We start from the raw sequence: 19,193 nt of genomic DNA on the forward strand, positions 1-19,193 counted from the left end.
GTATCTTTCATCGCACAGAATGATCTAAACTTGTTTTCAGAAGAGAGGCAGCCATCATGAGCACTTGTTAATAGAGGGATTTAAAAGAATTGAGAAACCTGGAGGTTTTCTTCTGTTGATCACTATTTAACTGGCATTAAATGTTCTGCAAAAACGGTCCAATTAACTATCAAGATGGAACAATGTTAATGAACACCCAAACAACACTGCAGGGAAATACTGATGTTCTGTGAAAAGCACCCCAAACACAAACCTCTTCGTTTTTTTGTAAAACCCATTCAGAGTATTTCCACACAAGATCTTGGTCTGAGCAGAATGTAAGGAAGTCTACTATATATTCATAGAGATCTGACCGTGTAGAATCTTGAATGTCCCCATCAACTATTTTCACCCATAACTGCAACAAAAACACACACACAGATGAAAGTGCTTAAAACATGTTCTAGCTCTTCCAACTCAAAATTTATGTGCGCTACTATAAGACTTAGTATTAGCTATTGGTACTTGTGGAAATAGACAGAGCTCCTAAGAACAGCAGTTGCAAGGGACCTCACTGGTCACTAAATTTATGCCTTCTCGAGCTTCTCTTGCACATGCCATATTCAATTAATTCAGACCTCCGTATCATGTGAGTTCTCATTCTGAGAGTAATTGGCCGAATACTTCAGGAAGAGGTACACCAAAGTGTCCCCAAAGGGATCACTAGCCCAGCTGAAACCCACAGATCTTACAGAAAGTTTTCACTGTCCATCATCACATCAGGAAATAAGCTCTCAGTTGCTGACAGTGTCTGCCATCAGATTACAATACTGCTTTGCTGTGTATATACAGACTAAGCGGCACTGGATATGTTCCTGAAGTCCCTCAAACACCTTTTAAAGTGCTCTCTTGATTTTAGTCCTCCTGTCCATCTTTTAAAAGAGGACAAACACCTGTTCCGGTATACACAGTTTTGCTTTAAAATAGCATGCAAGCATCTAAATAGCTGTCATCTTCAGTAAGCTCTTCAGGTTTTTCCACATCTAGCATACTAATTTATTCCAGGAAGTCTTAGCATAAGCTTCTCATATATACACATCACTACTTTTCAAACATAAATTAGCATCTCGGATTTTCATCTGGGAGGTAAACTGGTATTTTGGAATGGTTTACAGACGACACTAAAAGCTTTATTCTAACCTGAAGTGCTGCAGTATCCTGACCGTTGTAGTGATACAGGAGACCAAGAGCAAAATACCTGCATAAAAAGAGAAAATATTAAAATCACTAGATCTTTCCTACTAATTTTATTATGGTTTGAGTAGCACAGAATATAATAAGTAATTGCTTACACAATATGTACACGGCCATGTCTGCACTTGAACAAGTGTTTGTAGGCTCTTTTTCAGAATAAAAGGAGAGAAGTTCTGTCCTAGAAATGTGTCTGTTTCTCTAAGGCAGTTTGTAGCTCCAACTTAAGCAAAGCATGTGTCAAATTAGAGATGATTCCTATGCCATTCTTTGAATTTTATATACAGACATAACACACAGCTCCAAATAATAAATATTCCTCCAACAGTTTATCAGGTATCATTAAATCTAATCTTTATGATGCTTTTATTTAAAACTCTGTTTTACTACAAGAAACATTTTTTTTCTTTACTGCAGCGTGAAATCAAGTCAGGCAAGGATGGGCTTTGTACAGTGCCGTTACAGAGGCTTTTTGTGTACTGTAACAAAAATACAGCGAAAGTTCTGTGATGACCGCTCTCATGGAACAATGTTCTACTATTCACATTTGCAAAAAGTTTGCCATGCAAACCATAGTTACCAAGAGAATTTAACAATGCAACTGAAATAAATGAAATTACCTTAAATTTAACCACAATTAAAAGATTCTACCTTACTACTGTAGTTGCTATACTGCATCACACAGTTTAAAGATTAAAAGAAATTAAATCAAAGACTTGATGATGATGGCAACTGGAGTTTGTGTTTTACACATTTACTATCTAGTGTTCCCTGCTTTATGACAGTCAATTCTCCACCTGCTGGCACTTCCAATCTGAAGTAATTTGCAGTCACCTTAAGCAACCTCCTTTTGGTGAATCAGTGGGAGCACAGAAAGAAAGTATGCAATTCAAAAGTAAGATCCCTTTCCCCGAATAAGCAGCTACAGTTTTAAAGCCATTAGCTGGTTAATAGCTTCTACCTAAGGTAGTGCATGCTTTAAGGCACCTTTTCATTCTGAGTACTACTACTGCATCCATTCAACTGTCACGTTGTCACAAGGATGAACAAATCATTTTCCATGTCCCTCTCCTCCCCCCCGCCCCAATTTGTACCAATCCTTTATTTGTGTGTTGGACACAGAAACTTTCAGGGAAAACTCTGTATATACCAGCATAAGACAGAATGCATTTCCTTTACCTCAGACTGTCAATTAATACCTTTTCACCATTGTTAAATGCCAACAAGTCAGACCAAACTGTTTTTTGGACCTGAAAACACAGAAACTGCAAGGATATGAACACGTTGCTCTAGAAGCCAATGGCATTTAAGACAATTTTGCCTCTGGTCACAAAGGTGCAATACTCAAAAAATCCACTCACTTTTTGTGTTTTTCCAGCCAGGCAGCACTATCTGTTAAAAGACAGAAGTTCTCCGAAACTAGCAGATCCAGCAGGCTTTCATGATTTGCCTCCGCATACAGTTTGAGTAAAGCTGTGTCAATATCTTCCTTGTAGCCATTTGCAACCTCAGTGCTACGGACTTCATTCAAGTAACTCATGAGGAATCGTTTGCATTTTGTCATCTTCTCCTGGTCCCCTTGGGTCAGCTGGTTTAGGTCCGCATACTCATGCAGAGGGGGATGAGACCGTATAAATGAAGAGGAAGTAGGCAACAGGAAGGGGTAGAGAGAGATCAGCTCCCGGACATCAAGCTGGCCGCTTCTGCAATTACAGTGTCAAACTAGATGAGGCAAAAAGAAAGAAAAAGTATACATAGGCACAAAAAAATAACATACTGGGAATGTGTGCTCACATATGCTTTGAGTTAGGACACCAACAGGTTGTCAGTTTCTGAAAGTTATTGCCTTCTATGCCAGAGAAAATATATTCAGAACAAATTTTTGGACTTATTTTTTTGCTAATTCTATCCATACTTATTTACCATTCTTTTTCTTCCTCTAGACACTGAAAACATCAAGAATTCAGAGACTGGCCAGCCATTTGCTTTTGACATCCCACACCTGTTCTGTGGCATATACAAAAATCAGCTGAATAGCCTTAGTGCAGTTCCCAGAACTGTCCTGGGCGTCATCCATACAATATGGGAGCTAGTCTTCTGATGGAGGCAAAAAAAACCCCAAAGAGAGTGGGAATCCTTTCAAGCAAGCCACAAAGACTGTGCAAGTGTAATTCTGCAGAAAAGAGCAACTTCCTGTAGAAAACTAAAGATTTCAGAACACGTGGTTGGATGACGAGAACATTTTCTCCAACCCCGAAATGCACCACATTCCTCCTTCGGCTCACTTCTTAAGGAGGTTCTGAAAAGGAACCATGGATACTGATCATGCATCCATCTAACAAATAAATAGTAGTCTATTGTACAGGCATAGGTCTTGGGTGTACATCTATGTATGGTGTTATGGAGTGACTTTTCCACTTTACATGTGAAGGGCATCTATACTTTATTCAGGAGCAAGTTGTAACATAGATATGCTACACAAAACATTTTTCTTTCATCCTAGATTGAGGAAATTCCTCAAGCATATGAAGAATGCTTGTTGTAACAAAAGAATAAAACAAGAATTTTTTCATACATAGCAAACAACTCCCTAGTTTTCACAGCTAGAACGATTCTTCTTCCCAGGCCTTGCTTTAGAAGAACAGCAAGAAATAAGGACTTCTATTTCAATTCACCATCAAAGTCGTTATGCAGCATTCATCTTTAAAGATGAGCATCCCTGAAACGCAGGATACTGTTGCTGACAAAAATAAAAATAAACTGACAGTTCTCTAAAAGAAACCCTGGTTAGTTACTATTTTGTGGCAAATTAAACTTCTAAAAAATAATTATCTGTTCAGTGATCAGCAACCTCAAAAAGACTTTCTCTTCACAATCTTGATTAGAAAGAATTCCAAAAAGAAACAAGAAACCATGGAATTAGATAGAACAGCAGATTTCTGTAGGCAATAAAGAGTGAAAGATGCTCACAAGCAGGCTCATTCCTTCCCTATTGCTGTAAAGTAACTAAAGCAGTGGGGCATGCCAGTTCCAAAACCATCCAGGAAATATGAACTAGCAGGAAGCATTACTATGGCAACACCTATCTAGAACTTTTTTTTTTTTTTAAATAAGTATTGTCCTTTGGCTACAAAAAAACATACCAGAAGAATGAAATTCTGGGAGAGAGCAGCAACAACAAATTTAAAAGCAGCAAGTATCTTGTCCTAGAACCTAGAGACTGCAAGGCATGGGAACAGGAACATGAACAATAGAGGACCACAACAGATAAAAATCTGAACATGGGAAGCCTTCCTATGCAAAGCGGTTTGAATAGCACGTTTTTCCAATTCATGTACAGACCTCCTACTGCCTAAAACCTCTATGCTAGAAAAGTCAGCCTCTAACCAAGAGTCAAGTGTTCACGTCTACTTCGCAGACTTCTGCAGTTGAAATTTCCTTTTAATCCCTCTTTTCAGGCTTGACACTTGGTTTTGAAATTCTTTAGATTACATTATGGTGAAACTCACAAATAGACGAGGACTTCTTTTAAGAGGCAGAATAACCAAGTAGCAGCAAATTCTGTCAGTGGTGTGACCTAATGGTTCCACGAGCATTTGGGCTTTCAGTATGAATTTGTTACAGTACTCTAACTGCAGCTTTGGCTAGTCCAACTACTCATGAAAGTTTAAGACCGGAGGATGACGAGATAAAATACTTTACAAAGGTGTATTACACTAGAAAGTTAATCCCATTTAAAGAAAGAAGAGATTATTTTTTCCTCTCCAGTGTTCTTCACTGATTTCTTTAGAACAACAGCTAACTCATAACTTGAATAACATTAACAGGCTACTCAAAATTAGTGCAGAAACAAGGCATCTTGATAAATCTGCAGAAATTCAAGTACAAACACTGGCTCCCTTGCTGACTATGCTGTCAAGTATTTGGGCACAGCTTAAGTTTGAGATGGAGACTATGACTGTGGAGACAGATGAAGAAGTTAAAAACGCCATGTTTAACATGCCCATTTTAGTAAGTTTTAAAACATCTTCCAACTGCTATAGTAGTTTCTACATCCTTTCAACTTACCATCCAACTTTTCCTAGGTAAGGAAGTAGTAAACTGCTTCAACTCTGAACTTCACAGATTTTGGCCTTAATGACTATCTGTTTCCAAAAGAAGAATCAAAGCCAACTTCCAACTCAGGCTAGCCCAAACCTGGGGCTGTGAATCACCTGTTGTTTTCTCAGCAGGTCTGACTCAAGCTCATGTTGTACAGCTTTGCTCTTCCCACAGGCAATGGTAATAAGCAATCAAGCAAGCCTCCTTAAAAGCACAGTATCACCCAGCATGAACTCCTTCAGAAAAATACCAAACACTGTAACAATGATCCCACCTGCATGAATAGTTAACATTCATCTCAAGGCTTACGGCTTCTGGGATCTGTGGATGTTTTGTGGCTCCTTCCACCACATTTGGAGGAAACAGTTTAGGAGCAGCTACAAAAAATGTCATCTCTCTTGAAAAACAAACATTTGAGTCTTCACCTTCTAATACCTCAGGTTTAGCAAAATATAGCTAACAACTTATCACAAATCAGAAAACAGGCCCTTAAGACAAGTCAAGCTGTCAATCAAAATGAAATTGTCTCTTAACATTAATTCTGCATTAGGTCTTTTGGGGCTTCACATACACAAACAATGCAACACGCAGAATCTACAAGTTTTCAGGAAATTTAAGTCTAAATTCAGACCCTTAAATTGATGGATGTCAGAGATGTCAAAGCAGCCTACATGATTTAGCTGTTTTGCCTAGATCCCATGGTTGTAATCGAAGCTTATATTGAAGCACATTTAAGATGCAAATCTCATACTAAGTCCTACTTCTTATGTCTCCAGGTATAAGTACCAGCAAGTTTTTAACTTTTCCAGCGTAGGAGAGACTTTAGCTATAAGTCTGTATATAGCCTTTCCCAGGTGAGACAACACTATGAAAAGAGTTAACATTTTGATTTGTTAGAGAACAACAAAGTTTAGACAAGTTCCAGAATCTGACACGCCAGATTGTAAGCAGTATCTAACCAGTGAAAGGACATAACCAAACACACTGGAGAGAAATGGTTTCACTGTGAAAGCTACCAATGTCTCAGCAAGACATCTAGAATTCAGCAAATGGCCTGCTAAACATCACTATTTGGTCTGACTGTATGCGAGCCTCTAATGACAGCGATATGAAATAGCAAAAACGTCACACAGAAATCACAACTATATAACGCAATCACAATTCTGTTATTGCTGTACAGAATTTGTCAGACCAAAGAAGCCCTACTGTGACAGCTAGGTTAACAGATCCAGCTGAAGAAAGTTCTCCTCCCTCTGTTGAACTATTTGAGTTTCAATAAAACTACTACTTCCTTCCTTTTTGTCAGCCTTCTTCAGTATTCAGAAGTATCAGCATAACCAAAAGGAACTTAGCGGGAAAGTATTCCTCTTAAAAGTTTTAGTATTTAAGAACTACGAAGTTAAGTGTAAGATATAATCGTATCTTGACAAGGTCACCCAAGGAGGCTAACTGAATCAAGAAAACCAGATCATTTGTCCAATATAATAATTTCCCCTGCTAGCCTGTAACTGACAGATATTTTCTGAGGAGTAAGACAATCTCACTTCATATTTGGCCAAAAGTAGGCCCATGTCACACCAAGTTCTTGGAGGTACTGCTGCCACTCAGCTTCACTGCGAAATTAATCTTCGCTTGGGCCTGAAAGTTATGAGACTGAAGTTATTTCTGACTAACACTAGCTTGAAACACCTGCAGAGCAATACACGGGGATGGGAGGAAGTGTTTGCATAGATTGCCATTATCTTTCCCACTTTTCCTCTGAGCATCGGTAGTCTAAAATGAACAAGATTGTTTAAGTGTTTATTGGAGCATAATCAGGTATTACTTGAACTCTGTGTGTTCACCAGGGCTAAAAATCAGGGAACCTGCATTTCGTAGGGACTATTTCAGAGTCACCAAAATACTCTGAAGAGCTTACTTATGGCTGGCCAGAAGAAAAGCACAGAAAACTTATCTTTGCTTTCTTCCCCCAACAGACTTCAGCAATTCATGGACAGTTTGCTCTGCTTTGGAGTTGCAGCTCATAGAGGAAGGCAACATCTGGGATGCCACCTCAGCTCCAAAATGCATGGCTGGACAGCACATTTCCTTTGTGAAGCACGTTTTGCCTTCTATAGAGGAGCTCCCACAATCCTGATCATTAAAGCTCATTTATCAGATGGACTGCTAGTTGAATGGAGGCTGCATAACTGAGCGTGGTTTCTTCCCCCACAACGTGCTGGAACTCACCGCAGGACACAGTTCCCCTTTTTCACTGCTTTTAAAAGATCCTTGGGCCACTACCAGTGAGGTGGGGCCCCCAGACTAGATCCCACAGGGAATTATTGCCAGGCAGGGTGGACTAAAGGGATAGAAATAAAGGTGAAGTGTCAGCCATAATCAAAACAGCTACAGAGCTATGCAAGTCTGGCTACCTAACCACACCTAGACAATGAAAACACGTTATAGCCAGTACAACCTCAACAAGCTATTTTACCAAAGCTGGACAAACTGACAAAAGAAAATGAATAAAGTCCATTGGAAAGCCACACCTAACGGCTTTGTGGGAATATCTTAAAGATTCCTAACCATGTACAGCTTGTACTTCTACTTCAGATACAAAACACAGCAGCAATTCAGTCTAGAGTTTGGAAGATTTCAGGAAGGAAGAAGATTGCAAGTTGCTCATAAAGGCCTAAAATTCTAACGCAATATAGAAAGTGGTTGTGGCCAAAACAAGTTGCCACTAAATGCTGTTCAAGCCTTTCCTGTCATTCTCTAATCTTCACTCAGTGTATACTACCCATTCAGGCCCCATGTCTGCCATTATCCTGGTGAGCAGGAGACAAAATGGCAAAGTCCTTCCTCAACAGTAACACTCCCCACCCCAAAGCTTTACTTGCCTTGACATGCTTCCATAAACCCAAGGACTTTTTTCCTATACTGTACACACAATATATAGCAAAATGTCAAACCTTATTCCTATCCACAGACTCTAAACTGACTTAAAGAGAATTTCACCAGATTAAGAAGGAGAGTTATGTTATGTGGTCAGCATGGATTACACTAACTCTGGACAGTGCCCCATCACAGAATGAGGCATGGCTAGCAGAAATGAATGATCAGGTAAAATAATGAGCAGCATTTTTTTAATGAAAGTGGAGTACCAAGGTCAATTTGTAAACAAGTGACTGCTGAAACAGCTAAATCAGGAAGGTTAGTACAGATTTCAAGAACAAATAAACTGTCCCCTGGCAAAAGCCTAGCAGAACAAGTGTTAAAATAGTATCAGCATCCTCCAAAAAAATTAGTGCAATGTGTCAATAATATTTAAATTGTAACTTTTTGTCAAAAAGTTTTTTCTTCTTAAGAAAAAAAAAAAAAAGGAACCAGGCCATGTTCTTATTGTAAATCACAGCACAGGCTCAATAATAAAGCCTTGGCCTTCATGGGCATAAAGTAAAAAAAAGTCTCCACACATACAACACTCAGACTATAGGATTACAGCCTTAATGCTACTGGATGTTGGTATACCAAAAAAATCAGTTGCATTAACTCTTCAGTATTAAAGTTCTTTCAATGTTACTCTGTTCTTATCCCCCCCGCCCCAAAACTATAACAGTGAACTCACATCTGCATCAAAAAACATTCAAGCGACTAAGTCTTTAAAACTGCAGAAGACTAACTCCTTATTTAAAGAGGATAAATAAATAAATTTCTTGTCACACAATTACCTGAAGAGTTCTTTTGCTTCAAGGAACTGAAGCTGTGCAAACTGTATAAAACCTGCTTGCTGCAGGATTCGTTTGTACATTACCTATGAAAGAGAAGGGGGGGGAAAAAGGTTTATTATGTTTGTAAGAATTTATTTACACAGTGCTAGTCACTACTGCAATAACTACTTGCCAAAAAACCTGAACATATGATCTTCAACCAGACCTGTCAAATTACATGCAAAATAAGCCTTCATCCTCTACATTTTGAATTGTATGTACTTGAATATACCAAATATGCTGCCTGGACTCAGTTTCTTACACAGAAGTATGTGAACACAAAACTATTCACGAGTACTTACTAAAAACAAAGTCAACAAACAGCAAGTTTAAGTTTTCTTATTCAAATAATGACTTATCTGACAGCCTGAAATTTTTGCCTGTGGTATTTGCAAATACAAAACCAAAAGGTTATCTTTGACATTCCCCATGATTCAGCAGGCATTAAAAAAAAAAAAAAAAAGATTTAACTCAAGAGTGGTCCCACTGGACCACACACAGCCAATCTTCTCCCCACCTCATCCCACTTCTGCAGCAACCATGCTAGTGATTCTTATAGTTTCATCCCCGGCTGATGACCATATTTATGACTTTCTGCCAGTGTGGGGTTTTTGTTTTGGTTTGTTTTTTTTATAAGTAAGAGTACTTCCAAAACAGTTCAAATTATCCAACATGCAGCACACTATGCAATATACATAAAAATACGGTTAAAAAGAGGAGCACAAGTGAACCATATGAAAAGCTATGTATTATGAAGTTTTAGTGTTAAGGTCAAGCCTAGACAGAAAACAGTTAACAAGAAGTTCACTAGAAGAACAACACAAAACTACGTTAAACGCTAGGTACTTATTTGATCTGAAGAGTCAATTAGTTACCATGAGATTAAAAGAAACTTGTGCTCAGAATATTTCCAACAGCAAAAGAGAATTACTAAAACCAAGGAACCTAAACTGTGCCCTGCAAAGCATCCACCCTTTGTGATAACACCGGGATTTTGCAAATACACCTAGCTACATCCACATACCCTCACGTTTTCCCTTCAACTTTCTCATGAATATACAGCTTTCTAATGTTTATCAGTGTACATGAATGCTGTTATCAATAACAGACTCCTATTTTCAATGAAAACACCCAGAGAAACTGCAACAGTTCGCAACATAGTCCAAGCAGGAATTGCTAAAGTGTCAGGCCTCAAATAGGGTAGAGACTGATACTCTAATTCATGATTTTTCATCTTGATAAAGATTGTAGACTTACTAAGAGAAAAGCCTGCTTAAATCCATTTAGTCTGTGCATGCTTTACTAATAGTACCTTAAGGACATACTTAGTCTTGATCATTAGCAAGCCATTAAAACCTATTGATTTGAAAGGTTGTGGGACTTTTCCTGTATCCCCAGTGTGGGGGGCAGAAAGGAAAGCAGAGGGAAATGCTACCTGGCACCCCTTTTCAGACAAATGTAACAAAATAAAAATAAACAAACAATACTTCATGACATCTTTATATTAATTAACGTTACTATGCTTTACATCCAAGTCTACTAATTCAAAATATACCTAAGTAAAGCTAAAAGGCAATTTAATTACAGTAATAAAGTAAAACTACCTGAGATCATCAAGTCATAAAATATCCAAAATATTTTGTATTTACAACTGTGTTATTATATCAATAAACAGTAATCTGAACTGATGAATACCCAACCCGTCACATTCTCAAAGATGCTGGTAAAGGACTTCATCTGCAACTATCTGTATTTAGCAGGGCCAGAAAAACCTCAAAATCTGGCCTCAGGCTTTCCACTGAGGGTTGAAGTACAGACGTTTCTCGACCCGCTAACTAGTATCAAAAGTAGGTGGCTGGTTGTTTGGGTTTTGTGGGTTTTTTTAAGTCTGTTTTCAATCTTTGCAATGGAGCAATCACTAATATTTACTATCTTTATTATTATTATTATATATTTTATAAATACATACAATATATAATTATATATTAATATTACTAATGTTTAGTGAATTTGGAGATTGGAATTAAGTTTGAATTCATCCAAGACACTGAAAATACTGCTTTAATTGTAGAGCTTAGTCTGTACGGCAATCTTTTCAACCAGAAGTTGAAAAGAGCTTGTTGACAGTAAGAGGTATAGGCCCAAGGAATCAGTTTTAAATTTGAACTGATTAAGTGGTATTCACTTTCATTTAAATGTTGACATATCTTCACTTGTCCCTTAAAGTCACACAACAAAAACTATGTAGAATATCTACAGATAGACTTCCCAACTTTTAATAATGCAGTGATGGGACAGGGAGTATCCAAGCTGATTTTTAGGCAAGAGAAACACCAGATATTAAGATGTCCTGTGGTAAAGTTTATGGAAGCAACAGAGCAGAGTTGCTGTGGAAAATTCAGTCTTCTCCTTCCCAGAGGCTTTTAAAAAGCAGCTAGACCTATATGCCAAAAAAAATTAAACTGTATATGGTTATGATAGAAAAAACATCTTGAGTTCTTCCAGACCCGTTTGCCAGAATACTGCAATATGCTTCTTTTAAAAAGGTACTAAGTTACACCCAATCAACATTCAATATGCTGTTTATTCTCCTATCATTTTTCAAGGGCCACCATAGGACCTGAAGTGCTTTAGGGAAATTCTATGTTGTTGACTGAATTCACATTAAAAAACTAGCTAAAAAAATATGAAATAAGATTGTATTAATTCATATCTGAAAAAGCACTAGGAAACAGAAAGATAACTGCTGATGCTGTGATAGCTACAGTGAAGCCTTAGCTCCCCCAACTGCTATGAAAATCCTTTCTAAAATGGTCAAAATTACCAACTAGATTGCCAAAAAGATTTTTTCTAGAAAGTTACTTCGACTTCTGGTCAGGTTTGGGTGCAGTTAGTATGCTTTTTGAAACTAAAACAGAACAAGAAGGAAGGAAAAAAAAAAAAAAAAAGAAAAAAAGACAAAAAGAGATACCTATGCAAGATGTGTGTCAATCTAACCAAGGTCTTCACTACCATCAACCATGATTTCTGCAAACTTCAGTTGTCCTGAAAAATTAATAAGTAGTATTCAGTCATTTCATGGTAGCATGGTAGAAAGGCCTTTGTATTCTTCTACCAAAAGTGATATCCAAAGCCATCTCCTTGCAATACTTCCGCTTAGTGTTTTTTACATAGCTAGTTTTTTACCTTACTAGTAAGTCTTGATGCTCAAAGAGAAAAGAATTTTCATCTAATACAGCAGAGAGAAATTTGCCACCTGCAGGGCCCACAGGTTAAAACAACGAATCCATGACCTACTTCTTTCCAATAACTAAATATTGGCTGTACAAATAATTCTGGGAGTATAGTACTTTACTGTTTCAATCCCACTATCATTCTGCATTACCAGCACACACACACACACACATATATATATTTATGCTAATATAATACTGTTGATATAAAGAGAGAGAGCATGCACCTGTGTATGCATGCAATGACAACGAAGTATTGAACTGTAGGAAAAAACCTGACGTTGTCAAGAACTGTCCTACAATGCCATGACTGAGTTCAAGTCACCCATAAGATGGCAACAGCCATTGCAAACTGCAGGAATTAAAGCAGTGTGTGGAAAAGGGGGCACTATACCATGTGTACCAGGCAATTACTATCACTCTTCTGTATGTATAAATTATAGTGGCTGGATAAAGTGTCTTAATGCCAAACCTACACATTCCTCCCTACTGCTCATATAAAATGGCAAAATAAGGCCTTCAAAGTGTCAGCTACTCAAGAATCATAAAGCTTGCAAAATAGATATCTTAAGATATCTGTTAGAAGATACCTGTTATTTATCTGCCTAATAACTATTACCTGAAGATCTCTCTCAGACATTATTTAGAAACAAGTGACTATGATCAGTTAAAATATGCCAAAGAAATGCTGCAAAAGACATATGTAAAGCATGTGATTTGGTTGAACTCAATCAGCAAGACTACAGTAAAAGAAATTCTGATGTGCTTGTAACAAACCTGTAATGACAGCATTAAGTATCAGAGGCACATTAGAAAGCAAGCTCAACATGTTCAGTTTCCAACTACAGATAAGCTCTGAAAAATTGGACTAACAACTACTCAACCAAGTTGAGTCATTTTAATATGAAACAGTAGGAGCCTCCAATTTAAGCTGGTTAATATCAGTTTGCAAATACAGCCCAGAACTAGAACAGGCTATTCTGCTTGCAAGTACTGTTTCCTGTTTTTCAGCTGTAGCACTGACTCAAAAGTAACTGAACACCCTTAGAAGTACATTAAGGTAGCAAGAATTTACAATAATCTTGGTAACAGTAACTTCAGGAAGACAGACATCATGCACATATGATACATGTGAACAGAAAGTAACTTATCCTAGACACAGAAAAATCCTAACTGCAAGAAAAATTAGGAGGAATGAGATTCTACATATTGTCTTTTAGATAATGAATTACAGTTCATTCTGTGGCAAAACACAAAGACATCCTCACAGTAAATCTACATAAACTGGAAAGAAATAATTGGAGAATTAGAGGTCGTCATACATAGAAGAAACTAATTAGATCATGCAACCTGTCCTCACAGCAAGATTTTAGTTTGTTTCTTTAAACAGATTGCAAAGGGAAAGTTGGAAACAAAGATGCAAAGCAAAACATGCTGGAAACTGAACTATGTATTTGCCTGAATACTTTTCAGCTGCAAGTACTTCCAGATGTACCTTAGCAAAAGGATGGAAACAGTTTTCTCACCAAGATTTTTACTTCCAGCAGCCTCCCAGCTGTTCATTCAACAGAGGAGTTAATGATCACAATGAAAACTCATACAAATATAATTTAATTTAATGACTGCTTTTCAAGGGCCTTGACCAAATTTTAAATGGCAGGGTATTTAAAACATCTTGCAGTTAATATAAAGTAAAAAAATCCTGCTGGACTGAACCATTTTGGACCACTCCAATTCTGTAATTTCCACAGTCATGTTCCAAACTTTACATCTTCCTAAACAAACTGAAAGTAATGCAACACATACTATTTTGATGGCACCAAATGCTCCAAAGTACATTAAATGAACCAGATTTTCTGCAGGTTACAGATCAAGTTTTGCCTTTACAAAAGAAAAAAAACTAAGTCAAATATTCATTCACCTTCTTGGTGAGTAGATTTCATGCTATTTTTCCAAGTTTCAGTCTCTAAATGACAAATAGGAACAAATACAGCAGAAAATATATATTGTAATTTAAACCAGAGATAGAAGGAAATGAGTACAATTCTCTAACAAATACTCTAAATCAAAGAGTTACTAAGATACTTTGCCACATGAAAATCTTAAATATTCAATTACACACTAGTACAAGAACTACTTGTATGAGTTTGAAAGTAGGACATATTTGCTTTAGACTTCCCATCGCTTAACTTCAAAGTTGTACTACTGTGGCATTTAGGACATGGTGAGAATAGCCAATAAAAAAGTAAAACTTAAAATTTGCAACTTGAAATGAAGTATACTTTTTTAAAGAGCAATAGCAAATAACAACTGAATCTAGTCCTAAGGATGCATTGCAGCAGATTTTCTATCATTAGTTTATCAGTTTTGTTTTCAATTTTTCCAAGTTACACACTTGAAAAAAACCAACACAAAAACCCCAGCAGAACAGCAGCATTATCACAGCCTTTACAAGCACAAGCCAATTCAGCAGCACATCTATTTCCTCAGGCTGAAACCATGAAAGGTATTTGATTTCTCTTCAATGTAAATTCCTTCCCCACCCTCTCTTGGTATACATGGCCCCACTGTGAAATTTATATTTTCATGAAAATTAAAGGAAGGACAGACCTGAAATTTCTCTTTTGGAATATTCCTTCGAGCTCCTTTTGCTAGAACAAGGGCTTCTTCCACTCTGTGGCTAGCTAGAAGATCCTGAATCTGTTTTTCCAAAGGTAGCGGCACCAAGATATACACACCCTTGTTAGTAGCAACAATCACCTTTCCTGGGTAGAGCAGACAGACACATTCAGTTTATATTTTCTACAGAAAAAGCACATTTCAGAAATGAGCTTTAAGACTTACTATTTAAGATACAAGAACCTGAACAGTGATAAAATAAAAAAATCGTATTTGTTGTTACCATATTTACTAGCTAGTGTAGTTCACCTGTAAATTGCACTTCAGAAATACAGAGATAATGGTAAACATTTATTTACAGCAGACTTTATCCCTCTCTGAGTAAATGAAACTGGCTATAGTCTCTCATGATGAGCTAAGCTGTAAAGGCCACCACTGAAACTATTACCCACACTCCACAGAATAGGGACTTTTAACTACCAGATATTTCCACATGCTTACATCAGAAAATTGTAAGCTGTACATCAAAGGCAGCAAGCAATGCACATTTCTTGTTGTTCATATTGTACTGAACAACAAAAAACTGAACACAAAGTTCATAGTGCTACAGTTTGTAGGTCTCCTGGAAAAAAATAGCAACACAATGTATTTCATATTTCAGAATTCTTAATTGAAAAACAGGTCAAAAGAATTTTTTGTACTTTTTGTTTAATAATTTTTATGAAATATTCCATTGGAAACCTCTCACACAGATATTTCAGAAAGAAATACAAAATAACAATTTTTAAAATGTTAGAATTCTGTCAGGAGAGCAACAGAGAAATACCTCTAGCTCACAGTTACTGACTCATAGCATAATACTGCTCCTTTGAAAGGAATAATCAAGTTACAAGAAAAACCTCTAACCCCACAGACTCCTACCAACAATTAACTTGACAATTAAAGCATATTTAATGAACACACACTCTGTTAGAATTTTGGATGTGGAATTACATTTTGTGGAATTTTGGATTACTACAGTTTTCCTATCATAATTGGCAGATATCTAATCAGGAAAGCATTTGCAACAAAAGTTTCAACAGTTGATGTCCTTGATAGATACTCTGTTTAAAAAACAAACTGAAGTGACTGTGCCCACAGCAGTGGCTGTTCCAGAATTACTGATGCAAAAAAGTGCCCTTTTTAATACCTTCGAAGTCTTGTAGAATGTGACCTTCTTTAAAAGGCAGGGTTTGCTTTTGCTGCTGGTCCAGCATGCTGTGCACCGTAATGAATTCATCATCAAGAGCAACGACGTAAGGAAAGCACAAAGCTGCTCCAATCACGTTCTCTGACCAGTGCACAGGGGCACGCTGTGAAATGCCATCTACAGTTGCAAACATGCCTACAAAAGCAAAAAACAAAGCCTGAGGCCTGTGCTAGTTGAAGACTGTTGTTTTCCCAACATGAAGCATGGGTACCAAGGTGCAGAAATAAAGTCTCAGATGAACAGATGCAGTATCAGGTGGCATGACAACAGCACATCACACCTCCCTTGACCTTACAGGCCTGTCGGTTGAATTTTTTTTTCCTTCTCCTTTACCACAAAAACAGGTGACACCAAAAACTGAAACAAGAAGAATACTGAAACTAGCCAGAATTATTCAAGTTTAGTAAGTTTCAGATTTTTTTTTAGTAAGAATTATGCCATGTAGTTTGAATTAATTTCAACACACTAATATTTACTGAGACCCAGTTTTCAAACAATACAGCCTTAGTAGGAGCCACAGATCTGCAGTGCCTGACCTATCTGGCAGTACAAACATATTTGTTCCTTGTAGTGTCAAATGTCTAACAAGCATTTTAGTTGACAGAATAATTTACTACTTCACTTTTGCTACAGGAAAGTTTTCACAGAACAAGGGTCCAGCTCTTTGGGATGATTCCCTTCCTGTGAGGTATCTGTGTTTTCAATAATTCGAAAGAAAATGCAGAGGTTGCATACAAAGCACATTTTCCCAAAAGCCAAGCACAGACTAAAGATTTTTTTAATATCCCAATGATAACCTCCTATGCTGTCTTCAAAATAACCATATTAAATCTTCAGTTAATTTGTGGTTTTCGTTGCCGCTATCTTTCCTCCTGTCTATCCTGCCCTCCTCCTTTCTAGCTTAATAAAGGTTTGACTTGCTTTTGGACCACATGTCGCTGGTTCTATTTATGCTACTTGGTATTCCCCGGCTCTTCCCAAGACATTAACTGAAGAAAAACTCCAGTCAAAGTTTTCAGGCCTAGTTCAGTAAACCTTTGCCAGCTGAGCCATACTGAAGCACGTTACAAACTTCTGTTCTAAATATGAATGCATACCCCTTAAAACCAGTACTCTCAGGCCATTAAAAAGACATGCCCATGAAAACTGTTCTTCAGCAGGAATGAGCTACTTGACAGCTGGCAGAGTAAGTCTGAGCTCTAAAGGACAGAGGAGATTAAAAGATTATGTTATTCAATTTACAAAATCTCTTCCAAACAGAGGATAATGAGGCAAGGGTAGCTGATTATGAGAACCATGTTGGAATTAAAAAAAAAAAAAAAAAAAGGAAAAAAAACCCTGAGGGTTGTAGGTTTCTACAGAATTACAATGTAGAGACTAAGCTTCTGGATCCTTTATAGCAGCTTTGAAATGATCAGCCCTTTCCCTTGACTAATGGTGCAATACATAATTAAAACTTCAACATCTGACTTGGCAAGTAACATTACTTGCTTTTTCACTATAATGATCAGCTTTTCAATCAGAGCACCTCACAGAAAATACTTTTTTTGGCCATTATATGTAATTCCCATTTTACTCTACAGATCTTGATATTCTTAGGGATTAGAAGTGGAATTTTATGCCAGGCAGGCTGCACTATCCATTTTTAATGCCTTCCAGTTGTTACTCTGTGCTATAAACCCATGTCAAAAAGTGTGAGAAAACTTGAGTTAAATACATACTAAGCAGTAGTAAACGCAGGGATAATATTTGAGATATTCATTCTTAGAATTTTCTATTTCTCTGACAGTCTCAGAAAAATAAAACCCCCTGATTTTAAAATTATTTTTTTTAAATGACAGAGCTCCTTTTAGGTAATTTTAAAAAAACCCTTTATGGTAGTGAAAGGGTATGCAGAGCAGTGCATAGTACTTTTCCAAGTCAGTGTCTCTTTACATCCCTCTGCCCTCAGCAGCTAGTGCTTCTGTGATAGAATGATACATTTTCTGCCTTCATCCAGCTCTCACCTAAAGATAACAATAAAGAAGACAACTACAATCAGAAACCATGGCCTTTTTATAGTACAGGAATGTGTTTGAAGAAACTGATGATGAAACCATTAATCAATTCTGTATTAAAAATATGTATGCTATACAGAGGTTACAGGTTACTCAAAACGCAGCTACAGTTTTCAGCTTCAGGAGATCTAGAAATGTATAGAATCATAAGAATAATTTAAGTCAGAAGGGGTTTCTGAAGGACACTCAGTCCAGCCCACCGCCCCTTAAGAGCAGGACCAACTTAGACCAGGTTACTCACAACTCTGTGCAACAGATTATAGATTTCATTTTAAAACAAAAAGCTTCTTAGAGAAAATACCTGTAAAAATTGAAATAAAACTTCTTTATTGTTATTACTTGCCTAAAAAGGAATACAAAAACTTTCAGCTATCGCAGAAGTTGACAGCATGAAGAATACTACAAGTGAGTGAAAACAAGGGATCATGCTGGTTCTGTTGACTACCCTGCTTTATGCAGTGTGGTCGGCTATGAAAAGGGGCACTGCATAACCTGTGAATCATTCTGCTTAGTACCTCTGCACTTGTTCTAAGTGACAAGGGTCAGCTCTCCAACTCCGTTTGTAGTCTACCCAATCACTATAAAACTGTTCAAACCATGCACCACTAAGTTTATTCTAGAAAAGCAAAAGGAATAAACTAAAACTAGGTATTTAAAATTTGTATTTTTTTTATTCATTAAAGTCATGGAATAGTTGAAACAGGAAGGAAACTTTGGAGACTGTCCAGCCTGACATCCCTGCTCAAAGAAGGGTCAACTGTAACAGGTTGCTTGAGATCTTGCCCAGTCAGGTTTTGAGTACCTCTAAGAACAGACTCCACACCCTCTCCAAGACTTGTTTCCTGGTTTGGCCACCATCACAACAAGGAATTTGTTTTCTTATGTTTACATAGAATTTCCTGTATTTCAGTTTGCACTGACTGCCTCTCATCCTTTCCCCTGGATACAATAC

The 19,193-nt window shown here is 37.3% G+C and overlaps 1 protein-coding gene across 4 annotated transcripts in view; it reads right to left on the reverse strand.

The window, feature by feature from the left end:
* TGFBRAP1 (transforming growth factor beta receptor associated protein 1) overlaps nt 1–19,193 on the reverse strand; it is a 34,791-nt gene that overhangs the window by 6,442 nt on the left and 9,156 nt on the right. For all 4 annotated transcript variants that reach the window (XM_055803148.1, XM_055803147.1, XM_013301119.3 and 1 more), the window contains exons 3-8: nt 16,125–16,319; nt 14,927–15,081; nt 9,045–9,127; nt 2,592–2,933; nt 1,180–1,237; nt 254–397 (exon numbers count right to left, since the gene is read on the reverse strand). In XM_055803148.1, coding sequence (XP_055659123.1) covers nt 254–397; nt 1,180–1,237; nt 2,592–2,933; nt 9,045–9,127; nt 14,927–15,081; nt 16,125–16,319 — 977 coding nt within the window. The remainder of the gene's footprint in view (nt 1–253; nt 398–1,179; nt 1,238–2,591; nt 2,934–9,044; nt 9,128–14,926; nt 15,082–16,124; nt 16,320–19,193) is intronic.

This window comes from Falco peregrinus, chromosome 4, assembly GCF_023634155.1.
Source record: "Falco peregrinus isolate bFalPer1 chromosome 4, bFalPer1.pri, whole genome shotgun sequence".
In the NCBI taxonomy this organism is placed as follows: domain Eukaryota; kingdom Metazoa; phylum Chordata; class Aves; order Falconiformes; family Falconidae; genus Falco; species Falco peregrinus.